This window comes from Ammodytes marinus (assembly GCF_949987685.1).
Source record: "Ammodytes marinus genome assembly, chromosome: 19".
In the NCBI taxonomy this organism is placed as follows: domain Eukaryota; kingdom Metazoa; phylum Chordata; class Actinopteri; order Uranoscopiformes; family Ammodytidae; genus Ammodytes; species Ammodytes marinus.
This window is the reverse complement of record NC_137223.1, coordinates 17,154,892-17,169,331: the sequence shown is the minus strand read 5'-3', so window position 1 is coordinate 17,169,331 and position 14,440 is coordinate 17,154,892. Positions and strand designations below refer to the sequence as shown.

Below are 14,440 nucleotides of genomic sequence, written 5' to 3'. Positions count from 1 at the left end.
AGATTTACAGCAAACAATCTTTCCCTATTAAAAATTCACAGTCAAAATGTCCTTCCAAAAAAATAGCCCACATTGAGACACGAAGGATGGTTGGTAGCCAGGACATTTTGAGCTGCCCTGGCAAAGCACGTTTGATGAAAGCCAAAATACCCGCGCCACCCGCGGCTCCGACGCCTCGGCGAGAGGTGGTTTGCAGAATGTGACAGTGACTGGCAGCGGCGGGAGAAGACAAAGTATGAAAGCAAAGGAGGGAGGAATGACAGAGGTCTAAATCAATGCCATCCACTTCAGCCCAGTGCCAAGAAAGACAGATGCTCTGTCCGCTTGTATGCTTGTGTGCGTGCGTGCGTGTGTGTGTGTGTGTGAGGGTCACACATCAATCAGTAGTTATTTTCATTCAAGTGTATTTCTGCTTTGACCAATTATAATGCCGGATCAATGTGAGATGGAATGTAATATGTACTGAGTCAAATTCAAATTAAAGTCGGAATCAAACGGGAATAAATCACAGCATCCATTTTTGTTTGTGTCCATTATGAATGTGAATTGTGTGCCACAGTCAATAGGCTTGACGGACTGGAGCACAAATGCTTCACTACAACTTGCCAAGAAATTATTAAAGAAATACGATAATATTTGCGTGGGTATATACGTATACAGTTGTGGAGGAGGCACTCCTCATCATAAAATACAGTTGTCTCATTCCATGTTCTTTCAAAAGTCTGCACAAAAGTGAAAAAAATCTGCAAGGTTTCACTACAACTTGTGACTAAGGGGACATGAGAGAGATTCTAGACCACAGCTCGATATCTAAGCACTTGTCTGGACCTCATTCAGTCTGGACAGTCCATTTCCTCGGAGCTCGCCCAACATCATTTATTCTCACTGCAATGAAATGCTTCCTCAAATTAGCAACACTCTGCGTGCACATGTCAGAACCATAATAGCCCGCCTTCTCTTTTTCGCTTAAGACACAGGTTTGCATTTCTGCCCCTGAAGCGAGGAGCGGGTGACCCTGTTCAATCAGAAACACTATCTCTCTAAGCTCGGTTTCCATATGTATATACATTCAGCAAACCCAGCAAAGCTACAAAAATAACTCTGGCCATGCCCGCACTCAGAGCACAAACCTGCCCCTCTCTCTCTCTCTCTCTCCGGAAACATGAGAAAACAACCTGCACTGCACTCTGTAATGGCTATAACTCATGGCGTGTCACAGCAGGGTTTAGTGTTATAAAAAAAAAAAGCAACCGAAATAGAATCAGGTTTTAAACGCAGTCAAATATGTGACCTCTTAGTGTCAGCACAAAACGACACAGAATGCATGCTGAATGTACCGGCCACTATCTCATCAGCACCTTCACTTTATTGGTCTAAAAATGTTTTCACTAAAAAGTGCTGGGAACGGCTGGAAGCAGAGTGAGCACTGAGACCTGTTGCACGGAGAGAGAGAGAGGGAGAGAGAGATCTGCATTGCCAGCATACCAGCGTGCAGCCCTTGGCTCAACAGAAAAACCACCGCACCTGTAACTGTTTATGAAGCGTCCGAGCCGGGGGTTTAGCAGCCAAGGCAGCCGTCTCCTCAGTCTGCACGGCTCCAAGCAGCTGGCCGCGCTGCCTGGCCCTCCTAACAGCGTCTCTCTGCCCCTCAGCACCGGCCCCGTTCACTGCCACCGCTCCTCCTAGGCCCCCCGCCATAATAAGAGCCTCTTCTTCTTCCCCTACTGCAGCTGCATCCTAAGGTCCACTGTGAAGTATGGCCCACTTTTTGCACCCTGCAGTGACTAGACTACCCTCCTGCGAGAGACCAAAAGAGATCGAGTTTCCTCCTCAGTCACCTACCAAAGCGCCGCTATGGTTAGAAGGTGGGGGAAGGTGGTGGGCTGCCATCACTGACATTTACAGTAGCGCTGCTGTACCAGTTATCACCCTGTGAATCATGTTCATTGTACCACGTGTTTTTTACCCTCACTGTGCCAGTCCATTCCTTTGTCTAACTGTAAAACACATTGGGACATGCTTGGTCCTGTCCGATCCAGACTAAATGCTTAATGTCGAAATATGAAGATTTAGCGTCAATGAAGTCACTAAAAGAATACTTTTCTTCTGTTAAAATTGTTTTGACTATTTCATATCACTGAAACTGTCACAAATGTATTGCCTCCAAAGACACATAACCTAACAACCCATCAAACAAAACGGAAATGAACAGATCAACCAAAAACATGTAACATCTTTAAACGCCAGTGACTGGAAATGTACCTTTCAATTCTGGGCACATGTGCTCGCAATATTTCTTCTTCAGATGTGATGTAAGGATGAGATCTTTTTAGTGCAGCTATAACAGGTTTGAGATGTTCAGCTACCTAAAATACCACAGCGCTCTATCCACCTACACTACCTCCCTAAAGTACATGTAACCCACAGCTGAATGCAAGGAGTTTAGGCATTTACTCAGGAGGCTGTCGACAGTCACTTTGGGAAATGCAAGATGACTCAAAAAGAGGAGGAAGATGAGAGAGAAATGTTAAAAAAAAGTGCATTTTAACTGCATGATAACCCCTGGAATATGCAGCTCTTTGTGGATTGATGTATCAGACAATGTGTTTATCCAGGGGTGGATTTTTACCTTAAGTCTTTATTATAGAAAGAGGTTGACTTATCAACCGTGAACACCTCTCTTCTACAGTAAGTTTTAGAATAGAGAGGAATTAAATTTGGTCATGGGACACCGACCCACACAAAGGACATGTTCCAGGTGGATCATTGGCTACAACTACTTACCATATGTTTACTAAGTAGAATACTTTATTTCTGTCTGACTTAACAAAGACTGCCACTGTTCTGACCTTGTGTAAAAGGATGTACACTTTTCTGCTGTTGTTTAACAGAAACCCTTTTAGACAATTCTGTTGTTCATTCACAGGTACATTTTCCCCCTTCTTCTGTGAGCTCTTTATTCTGTCACAGTTTTATTGTCAGGTTATTAAGGCTCTGACCATATTGGTAATGTCGCAAATACATCTTTTGTTGAACGGATTGTGGCTAAAAAAGTGGCTAAAAATGCAAATGACACAAGCAGAGGAAAGTGGTGTCCTGTAAACTGAGGTAGCAAAGTGTTAAAGGTAGGCAGGAAATATACACATCCACCAGCAGAACAATCTGCTTCCACCAAACTTCTTTCTTTACATGTAGCACCTTTCCTACAGAAATATAAGGACCCAGACATCCCTAAATTGGGTAACGGTGGAGGGAACTTGAGAAAATAGGACTTAGGAGATAGCATTTGAAGGTGCAACACTGAAGTGCAAGCCAGCAGATACTCACACATACCCAATCTCAACACACACACACACACACACACACACACACACACACACACACACACACACACACACAAACCATCATGGTCAATTACCTCCTCAGCTCCATAACAGTCGACAATTTGAGGGCGTCAAAGTCAAGGTGCAACATGAGACTGCTATTAATAATAGCAACTGCACTGCTCCTGCTTGGACTAATGAACGCAACACATTAATACACACATAACCTTGCAACACAAAACAACACTCCTGCACCCGCACTTGCGCACGCACACACACACACACACACACACACTATATATATGTGTCAGCATCTAAATAAGAAATGTGACTTAAAAATGAACTGACATAGTTATGGTTTAAGACTGTAGAAGCTTTAACAGCACAATGTTTAAAACAGTAAATGCTGTTCGGGCTTTGTGTATGAATATGTGTATTCCTGGATTAGCATGTGTGCTGAGGGCTGAGAGTCAAGCCTTTAAGCAAGTATACTAATGCTCGGCTAAGATGAGTGGTCTGACAACAAGGCTACACGCCTTTTGAATAAACAATGAGCGCACAAGCCAAAGGGCAGAGGTAGTAGTTATCCCAGAATGGCGACCGTGCCCACCTCTCTAACTGTCTTGTGTGCATTATACACCGACAGGCAAACACACCATGTTGACTTTTAACAGTACTCTGTCCTTCCATACAGCACTGGAGGTCTGCTAGACTGGAGACTGCTTCTTCCATGCTCACACTGAGATGCTCAGCCACAGAAAGTCACACAGAGACACACTTTTAAGTGCGTGTACACTCAAGATAGACACACTTCTTCCAACAGATGCTGTTTTGTTGAAATCACACAGTCAATAGTGTGAGTGTGTGTCTTAACTGTTCCGATATTATAAAAGTATCCATAGTTGTGGCTCCCTGACAATCGCACAAATCCACACACACACACACACACACACACACACACACACACACACACACACACACACACACACACTTAATAGACACAGCTAGGAGTCTGCCAAGCAGAGGAAGCCTTATGTCAATCAAGTGTCAGGGCAAACAGGGGGGATGTATATTAGTATGTGAGGCACTATAAATAACCCAGCCCACCTTCGAAGTCAGGGTCACACACACACACACACTAGCACACACACAAAGCATGCACATACACACATATTTACATTTCATTGACAAAATACAATTAGAAAGAAGAGAGAAGCAAGTTGATACTAACAATTTGCTGAAATATCTAAACAGTAATGTGAAAGTCAAAATTTGTCAAGAGGATGATTTGTGAGCACAGAACAGCTTTGGACCAGGGCGAGCTTCATATGGTTTCCCTCTGTTGCTTCTTTAAACTAGCACACTTACACACAAGATAAACACACATTTGTTCATTTGTATTCTTTGCATGCATACTCCAAGTGCGAGAAACGCTACTGTAAGTAACATCAATCTTTTCTTTCTAATTTGTCTAAAAGACTTAAACTAAAACCCCTTTCAGAAAGGAGTGTTTTTCCTGTAGAGGTAGCTGGCTGATTTTAAATTTGCATGTGCTGATCAATGATTCCTACTGTTTTCCAGCAAGCATGTTGTTCATCCATGTTTTTAAAGATGATCTGTTTAAGGTTTTAAACACGAGGATTCTGTTTCTTCTGATTCGCTTTCATCCCAATGATTACTTGTTTGTTTTTTCCAACATTGGAATAGCCTCTTCTATTATAAAGCACCCCCTGAAATTAGGCATTGGCTCAAAAGTTGCCCGGAGCAATGACTTAGAATACAGAGGAGCATGACAAATATTTTACTATCCACTTCCTTTAGTACAAGTTATTTTAGCATTGAGCTATAAAAAGGTATGGCTGTTGGAAGGTGCCCTCTAACTTTCCCAAGTACTCAGAAACTGCCAAAACCACAGGAACATTGTTCGAGATGAACAGGTAGGGGGAAAAAATGTAACTCTCAAAACTTAATTTTACTGTATTTTTTGGCTCTTGGTCAAACACTTTACCATTCATGTTTTCAAGTGTAGAGATTGTAATTTTGAAAAAACTATAAAATAAGAGGAAAAACTGCAAAACAATCAGTGCTTTTACAAATGAGAGACTATGTCATGTTGGAGAGAGGAGAGGATCTGGATCCTAAAAAGGCTTATTCTCATGTGCAAACCCCTTGATGACCTGCTTTCCACAGAGTGGCGGCCTACAGCAGAGCACAATCAGCTGTCATGGCAACATGCACTTCACATCTCAGCACCCATCATCATCACCATCCGTATCATCATCATCATGATTATCATCATCATTAGTATTAATGGGGGAGAAACAAGGGGAACATGCCGCTACAGCTAATCTCGTCATTTTCTAGGGAGACTCATGCGAAATGAAACACAAAAAAAAAGAGAGCGGAGATGAGGCCTAAGAACAGACTTGGCAGACTAGCAATGTAGTTATGTCATGTGTGGAGTCATTCTCAGTGTGTCTCCCCCCACGCCTGCTGACACACCACCTCCACCTGAATGCATGGCAGCAGGCAGTGGAGGAGAGATGTGGAGAAAAAGAAATAAGAGAAGAAAAAAACAGCGGAGTTGTCACTGTGTGAGAGTGACCAACAAAGTAAAAAAAAAAAAAATTGGGGGTTGAAAAACAGAAGGGAAGAGGTAGAGTCATACTTTGGGCAACGGCGTTTCGGATGACCGGACTTTCTTGGGAGATATCTGTGAAGAGAGCAAGAGAATTATTTTCTTGTTTCCCCCTCTTCAGAGATATCTCCTGTGGCATATTGCTGTTCTCTGTTACAGGAATTGAGTGGATGTCTGACCATGTATTTTCCTGTCAGTGGGACCTGTGAGTGGTTCCTTAGAGACTAATATAAAGGTTAGCTTAATGATTAATGCTCACAATAGTGCTTATCGCTTTACATGTACTCAAATGCGAGCGAGTGCTGCAATGCCTTATATATCAACTTTCAACTTAAAATATAAGAAATTAGTTTAAGGTTGACACATCTATGGGGGCAAGTGTTCTTCAGGTAATATCAAGGTCAACAAAAATGGTGTAAGCAGGTGTTGTAACACACACAGGAATTCAAAGCTGAAGGGCAGTGGGTCACACATGCAGTATGATGGGACCACAGACAGCACAATGGAAGAGAAAAAACACCACATTTTCTTAAAGAAGTGCCCCCATGTGAAGACCTGTGAGGCCTAATACAACCTCTGAAGCCTCCGGTATGCATGAGAAAGGGCTTCAAATAGACCTCATATGTTCTGATACAACCCAGAGAAAGGTGTGTTCAACAGTAAGGTGTGTTCAATGACTATAGTTAGCTACAGCCCTTTTTTTTCAGTTGATCAAATGTGTCAATGTGGTGTGTTAAAGAAGAACTGATGAACAACAACACATCAGAGGAGACACTCGGAAGGTTCAGAGACAAGAGGAGACACACAATCACAGTCACAGGGGAGGGAAGAATGAGAAATCAGTTTGCATTAGGGTTTCAGAGATTCTGACATTCTTTTAATTGAAATATGTTTTAATATATGTTTTAAGGTACTGTCTTTAAAGCTCCATTAAGCAATTTTTTTTAACCAGCAGGGGGCATAACGTGTATGGGTCTATCAAGTGTTCATTGCTAACATTGGAGCAAACATTTGCCTATACTTATGCAGCAGACACAAGACAGCATTAGCATCATCTGGAAGTCGTGGTTTGTCTTGCCAACTGGAGAATGTAATGCATAATTGTTCTGGTGTAAAGGGAGTAAGAGTATAACCTACATTACTACAAGTTGACTGTAACAAGCTGTGGAACCAACGCTATGAGCTAAAGAAAGCTGGATCCAACAGAGCTGAGTTGGATGTTAAAAGTATAGAAATGTGCTTATGTGGCCACATCATAATAAAGGCACACTGAATTTAGCAGAGAAAGGGTGGAGCAACAGACCACAAGCAGGAAAAAACAAACATGTCTCCAGGTGAGATAAAGTGGCTGTTTCCTAAATCGCTTACAGTAAATATGAAACCCTAAATTATAACATAGTGTATTAGTAACACAAGTAGAGAAGTCAGCAAACTGACTCAGTTTGACTCAGAAAATTGCTTAGTGCAGTTTCAAAGAAATACAATGTACAATGATATTATTATAATTGAATGAATTAGGGCAATTTTGAATAGTGTGAAGTGGCCAGATGGCGCTTGGAGAGTTTGCCTCAGAAGAAAAGAGTGTGTAGGCTGGAGTGGTGAGATACAGACAGACACTGAAGTGAAAGATATAGCTGTACAGACAAGAGTGAGAAGGCAATGAGAGACACGTAGAGGCAATAGCATAGGTTGATATAGACAGAAAGAGCAGGGGTGGAGGGAGGTGAAGGCATGGACGGAAAAGGATGAAGAGAGCAAGAGAGTCAACAAAGATGCTAGAAAAGGTGAGGCCCTTGCTCTGTCCATTCACACTCACTAACCTTCATTGGTGCCAGCTGGATGGGGGTGATGTAGGAGGGGTCCACCATGGGCTTGGGCCGGTTGGCAGTGTCCGCCAGCAGGCTCTGCCATTGCTGCGGCAGCCCGGTGAACTTCTGCTCCCGCGCGTCAAAGCCCGTGTGGACCCGGTGCTCGAAGTTAGACGGGGCTGAGATCTCCAGCCGTTTCTTCTTCTTGCCAAACATGCTGGAAAACCCTGGCAAACCTGGGCCAAACCAAAGAAGAAGAAGATATAGCCGCAGTTTAGTATCGGCACTGTGTGGCATTGATTGACTTGTTTGATTTTAATGATACATATACAGAGATGAAACGCATTACTGCACACTGTCTGTGCTGTGGACTAAAGCCTGAATACTCTTATTTTGAAGGGCGGTGCACGTTTTTGTTTTTCAGAGGTTTCGGCAAATTTTGGTTTTCATTCAATCTTTGCTCCACTCCACTGCCTGTTAAGCTCAGTGTCACTTTTAAATGATTCAATGGTTTATCTAACTGTACATGGGAGGTGAGACACTAATTCAGACTGAGTGGATGCAGATGTCAGTGTTATTATTAGTCAAGTTTCTGCATAACATTATCAAAAGTGCAGTTTTCCTCAGAAAATGCATTACAGCATATGGCATGCATTGAATGTTTTGTTGCACACAGCCGATCATGAGCATGTTTTGACATTTAATTAGTTTATTGGTTTATAGTTTATAGGTTTGCCGTGCGTAAAAAATACCACTCATTATTCCAGTGATTTTCCAGTTGAAAAAAGTTGTAGTTGTTCAGTTGTATGTTAATATCAGCAGCACCCAATGACATAACAATCACATTTTAGGTTAAACTGCATGTGGTTTTCAGTTTTGCAGCTGATAAAGTTTAGCTCAAACATTTGCAGAGATTTGGTGTGTTTTGTGTGTGTGCAGCAACACTTGGATGTTAGTTAGTTAGTTAGTTAAATCTTTATTGTCCACGGTGTGGAGATTCGTCTTTGGTCTCATACAAAAAACAACAAGCAGGACAACACAACAACAACAACAAAAGCAACAACAACAACAACATTTACACACAGACATCTTCAGGGCAAGAAGCAGGGCAGCAGTGGCAGTATACACATCAGCGGGACATGGTGTTCAGTACCCCAATCGCTTTAGGAGTGAAGGAATTTTTAAAAATGTTACGATCTGTATGAAGTGAACACATTTTTAATTTGGCAATAGTAAGGAGGTAAACTGAACTCATTATCCCCTCTGGTGCAATCAATAAGGGCTTTGCTAGGCATGCCCGCAAGCTGCACAGTTGAAGTATCCCAGATAAATCAGACAGATTGGTAGTTATACCTCAGTTTTAAGCTGAATGTTTGGTGAGGTTTAATAATGTGCTGTACAGCTATGCAATCCCTCTCAGCCTTACAATGCTTCAGGATACAAACATGGGAAGAAAAGGCAAACATGTCAAAATAATGCTGGAAAAAAAAAAGTTTCCACTTTGGTTATGTAACATTAATAACAAAGAAAGAAATGATGCGCTGAGGGAAGCGAAGAGAATAACATGAAAAAGTATGTACATTGTTTTCTTATGTAAGGTTTGATGGCAATTTAGATACAATACATAGCCATAGTGGCAGTCAGATGCTGCTGCCATTGGATGCTGAAGATATTCAGTCATAGTAACTAAATGTCCTGATGTTGTTGGTGTTGCTGTGAATGAGTCTATTGTGTTGTTCCACTTCTAGGGGGCATTGTCCTCAGACAAAAAGAATGTCATCCTTCTTCCTCTCTCCCTTCGTATTTTCTCTCTCCCCCTATGTTATGGCTTTTGCACAGATAATGTTTGCTGTGCCACACCATACCAGACATACCAGTCCGACTCTAATGTGTGTATACTATATAAGCATAAACCATAGCTAATAGGTCTCTGAAAACCCATTTGAGGATGTAATGTGTCGATTGTCTCATTTAGCTGACAACTGTGGATTTTGTTTCCTGAAATGACAGCGGTTGCTGGAAGATCTTATTTGCTATAGCTAGCGTAAGCTAATGCTAATATAACGCTTACACTGTGAGCTGGTATATGAAACCTCTACCTGAATTTGTAATGTTTCTAGCTGCTAAAAGGAGAGCCCTGTAAAAACGATCTTGAATATGCTCATGATGACTTCATACATAAATCAATGCTTAAGGAATGAGGCTAAAACTATACAAAAAATCAGCATCCTCACCAGCTGAAAATCAAGGAAGGATTCGATTGTGTACTTTTGTATTTTAGTGTAGAGCGATAGTATGCCCTATTATTACAATACTTGTAATAAATAAAAATGTAATTGATGTTATAATGTCTGGATGCTTGCTTAAGTTACACGTTAATAATTATTGATATTGTTTTATAATGCAAGTTTGGAATTGCGCTTCTGGAGTGTAAACTTTCTCCGTGTAAACCACATAAATATGTTATGTGTCTTCATGAATGTGAGAATTAGTTAAAGATGATTTAAAATTACATTAAAACATGCTGGTTCATTAAATTGGCTTGAGCAGTGTGATGAATCATTTTCTGTTGTTAAAATGATCCTCTTTTCTCTTGGCCGTACCTCCTGAACAGATGCAATGACAGCCGTCACAAAGAGTATTTTTCTAAATGCAACTTTGAACAGAAGAAAAGTAATCATGGAAATCTGTCTCAATCATTTCCCTTGCTGCCCTGCAGGAAACCCAGACAGGGCAAATAAGTGGCCTCAGACAGGAAAGATGGAGAGATAGATTGATGGGAGAGAGAGAGAGAAAGAGAGAGAGAGAGAAAAATGTGATATGGGTGGAGCAGAAGATACGGACAGAAGCCCAAGCATAGAAGGGGGCTTGAAGAGAGATTGAGAAATGAAAGGATATAGAGAGAGTAAGGGACACAAAAATGTAGCTTAGTAGACTTAAGGATTTTGTGATGCATACAATAGCAGCACAGTTAGAGCAAAACAGCTTATTTTTTGCGGAACACTGCTGCCTTTAGAAAAAGCTCCATACTGGATGAAAAAGGTTTAAGGTCATATAGAGTAACCTCTTCCCTGCAGGCATGTTTGTTTACACAACTATGCCTTGGTTTACGCTGTAAAGATGTATCACATCAATTGTGAGCAGCACAAATATGCAATGCATACGTACACTCCAAGCAAATCATTTTGTATGCATTATGATGTCACAAGAAAACAACATCAAGGTGCATTCATGTGCTGAAGTGAATATCAGACAACAGAGCGTCACCATTGAGCTGCCACATAGCATCGCATCGGCAGTGGCGTTTGGAAACTTAACAGCCAATAATTATCAGACAAGAAACCTGTGATACAGTAGACAGTCAGTTGAATGGTCTACTCTACGGAAATGTATTTGCTGACTTCAGAGTGGAAAACAGCAAATAAATGCACCATTACTTTATGTCAAACACAGATGTACGCTTTAATTGGATGATCACGACTAGAAGTTAAGGATGGTAGTTAGTAAAAAGGTTGAGGGCAAACAAGCAACTCTGCAAAGGCAGTGTTAGCAGTAATTGGGACAAAATACTACAAAAGCTACAATATGGCTGCATGCTTTGGGAAACAACTGGCACTAATGAACCTTTAACTAACACAGGCTAACACAAAAGGTAGGATATTGAAGAAACACACGATTGCTCTTTGTCTTTCTCCTTATCCTTCACATGGTCTGATCAAATGAAACACAACTTAAACTCTACACAGGGGTCCCCTTAGATAACCAACAAATACAAACCTATACCTAACACTATCCTTTACCTTAATTTGCTCCCCTTGGTGCAGGGCTACACATCTCTTACATAATGCACACATGTCAGCAACCCTTTCCACTTAAACCACCCAAATCAACTCAAGTGTTTTGACCTTGTTACTATTTCCAGAGCATGTACAACTTCTGACATCTAGGCCTAATGTAGAATAAAAACATGGCATTCCCCAAATAAAGGCAATAAAGACAACACCAAGGAGGAGGCTGGAAAACATGAGGAACAATATGCTCTAATATTTTGTAAATAGTGAAAACAAAGTTGCCCTGTGCAGTCATTGCAGTGGAACACAGTGACTAAGCAACAGGGCCTGATCGCAGTCTTGCACTGAATAATCAGCTGACACATGCAGTAGCTGAAGCCTGTTTTACATGGCAATGTACAAACACATCCCACAAGGCCTCATCCAAGGATGTGAAACAAACACACACAAACAAATATAAGTGAAGTTTGTAGTTGGGGTTCCACCAGGCTAGCCTTAAGAAAATCCAAATGTACAGTGGCACTGAGAGCTCACAGCACTGCAACTTAAGAAAACACATGCACAAAGATAAAACACAAGCAAATTAAGAAAACAGCTAACGTTTGAGCTGTGGAGTCTTTGGCAATGGCTGTTTGTTGTCGCCTGCGATAATTTTTGTGAACTCACATTAGACCTGCAATGAAGGTCCCTGTGTGAAAAACAAACGGTGAAACTGAATGGTGTGTTAGAAACTGTAAAGAGTATTTTTTTTTTAATAGCTTCAGGCTGCTACCTGCTAGCTGTCTGACTGTAAGCAGTAGTGGTACAAGCAGCAGTATATATGTCCAGTGTAATGTGTATACATACAAGAATACTGTAAGTTGCCTCAGCTGGTGTTTGTTTCCTGTCCAAACAGCACAGTATCACTCAGAACTAGTTGCTTATTGAGCCAGGGCTATACTGAATTTAGTAGTAGCCTATCTTATTTTATAATGGAAGAAAAAACTAATCTCATCAGTTTGTATCTTTGCCATAACTACAGATGTATGATGTAGGCCTATACATGTCAGCTACATGATGTTACATTGGATGTGCCATGTTTTACAGATATGAGTGACCTGAGGGAGCCTACAACTACAATATTTTTTCACTGTAGGAATTATGACAGAGTTTAGAGTACAGTTAGCAGCTCTTTTCTACTCTTTATTTTGTTTGGGTGCGTTAACGCTCTGGCAAACCTTTGTTGAATATACTTACGTTAGCCAAAATCTTCCCCACTTCCTTTCCTCCCTCAAGTGACAGACTCAAAGGCACATCTAACCACTGTGTTTCCTTAGTCTTACAAAAACTACGACAGAAATCATGTCAGCAGACAAACTCAAAAAATGTTGTGTAGAAATGATTCTGCTGATTCGGTTACCTTTTGTGAAAATGAAGCCAACTGGCGACTATTTCAAAATCGTGTCATCGTAAACTGCTTTTGTGACGTCCTGAAATGAAAAATGGCAACAGTGAAAGGGAGGCAGGGTGTACTGAACAGCCAATGGACACCATGTTTCATCCTCTATGTGGTCTTTGTAAGAAGCCATAGCGAAGATTGGAAACCCCTTTGACCCAGATGGTACGACTTGAGAATGAGATTATTAAAGGCTAGTAGGGCTTAAGTCGTCTAGGCCAAGCTCAACTGCTAAAGAAACAACAACACACAGACCAAAGCCCACAACCCTATACGCCAGGAGATGGAGGTGCAATTTCATTCATAAATGCAGAGCCAAAAGCTCTGCACTTGCTTGTGCAGAGCTTTTGGCGGCGGCCCTCTCACAACATTTTAAACAGGTTAGGACTGAGATGTACTTGAAGTGTATTTGCCACTGGGAATTGCCTCCACGCATAGGACAGAGGAACTACTTAACTGCACAACTTCTCCGGGCTGCCACATAAGCACCTCTTGAGCTGTAATTTATGGGCAGATTGTAAAGCACTTTGTAAAGTTCCAGACTAATGCCTGGAAGGTTATTCCGCCAAAGAGTAACAATGTCACTGATGAGAAATTGCACCTGGTAATATATGGCGGAGATTATGAACCTCCATTAATCTAGGTGTGTGAGACCGGAGTGAGCTGTGACTGTGTGTGTAATGTGTCTGTGTGTGTCTATATCATAGATAGTATATAAAATGGATTAAGCATCCGGGCTGACCTCAGTTATTCCAACTGCATCCAATCGTCCTGGCCTATGCGCGTCGCCATCTTCTCAGATTTTTACTCCGCCTCATTTCCTTTTACCAAAAAAGGGCATTGATATGACGTTGGGGGGAGAGAGATACACCCATCTAGCTGACGTATACCTCCGAGGCATAGTGAGGGCCATTGGGCGGGTAAAACATTCACCCCCCTCAGTGTTGTCATGGAGATATGACCTAAACATACAGACTAGAATGATTTGTTGGACCAGACCGTAAATAGGTCTAATAATGCTGTGGGAACAGCCTCTTTAACATGGGAGTCAATGAGAAATTGCTCTGTTTTGGTACCACCTCTTAGTGGCCACTCGGTGAACTTAATTTTTTGTCACTTCCGCATTGGATGCTGGTAGAACTCGCTGTGGTTGGGGCTTGGTCTATATGCAAGTTTGGTGTACGTATGTTCGCTTCAGAGCTGAGTGAAGCTTGAATACCTAAAAACTGCATAATTTTCTGCCACATGAATACGTATATAGACTTTTATTATGTGTAAGTAATTTATTCCAATCTTACTGTCACATTCATTTGTGGCTGTTAAAAGAAGCATTACATAAACCATGGACTTAACATAATGCGCACACAAAACACTGAGATGCTCAGCCACAGAAAGTCACCCAAAGACACACTTTTAAGTGCGCGTACGACAGACACACACACACA

The 14,440-nt window shown here is 41.5% G+C and overlaps 1 protein-coding gene across 1 annotated transcript in view; it reads right to left on the bottom strand.

Moving 5' to 3' along the window:
- Nucleotides 1-8,000, bottom strand: part of pak5 (p21 protein (Cdc42/Rac)-activated kinase 5) — a gene marked incomplete at its 3' end in the record, with an annotated part of 33,838 nt that extends 25,838 nt beyond the window's left edge. The window contains exons 1-2 of the mRNA XM_080048080.1: nucleotides 7,782-8,000; nucleotides 5,992-6,036 (exon numbers count right to left, since the gene is read on the bottom strand). Of these exons, the coding sequence (XP_079904206.1) occupies nucleotides 5,992-6,036; nucleotides 7,782-7,985 (249 nt within the window). The 5' untranslated portion in view covers nucleotides 7,986-8,000. The remainder of the gene's footprint in view (nucleotides 1-5,991; nucleotides 6,037-7,781) is intronic.
- Between the last annotated feature and the right edge of the window lie 6,440 nt (nucleotides 8,001-14,440).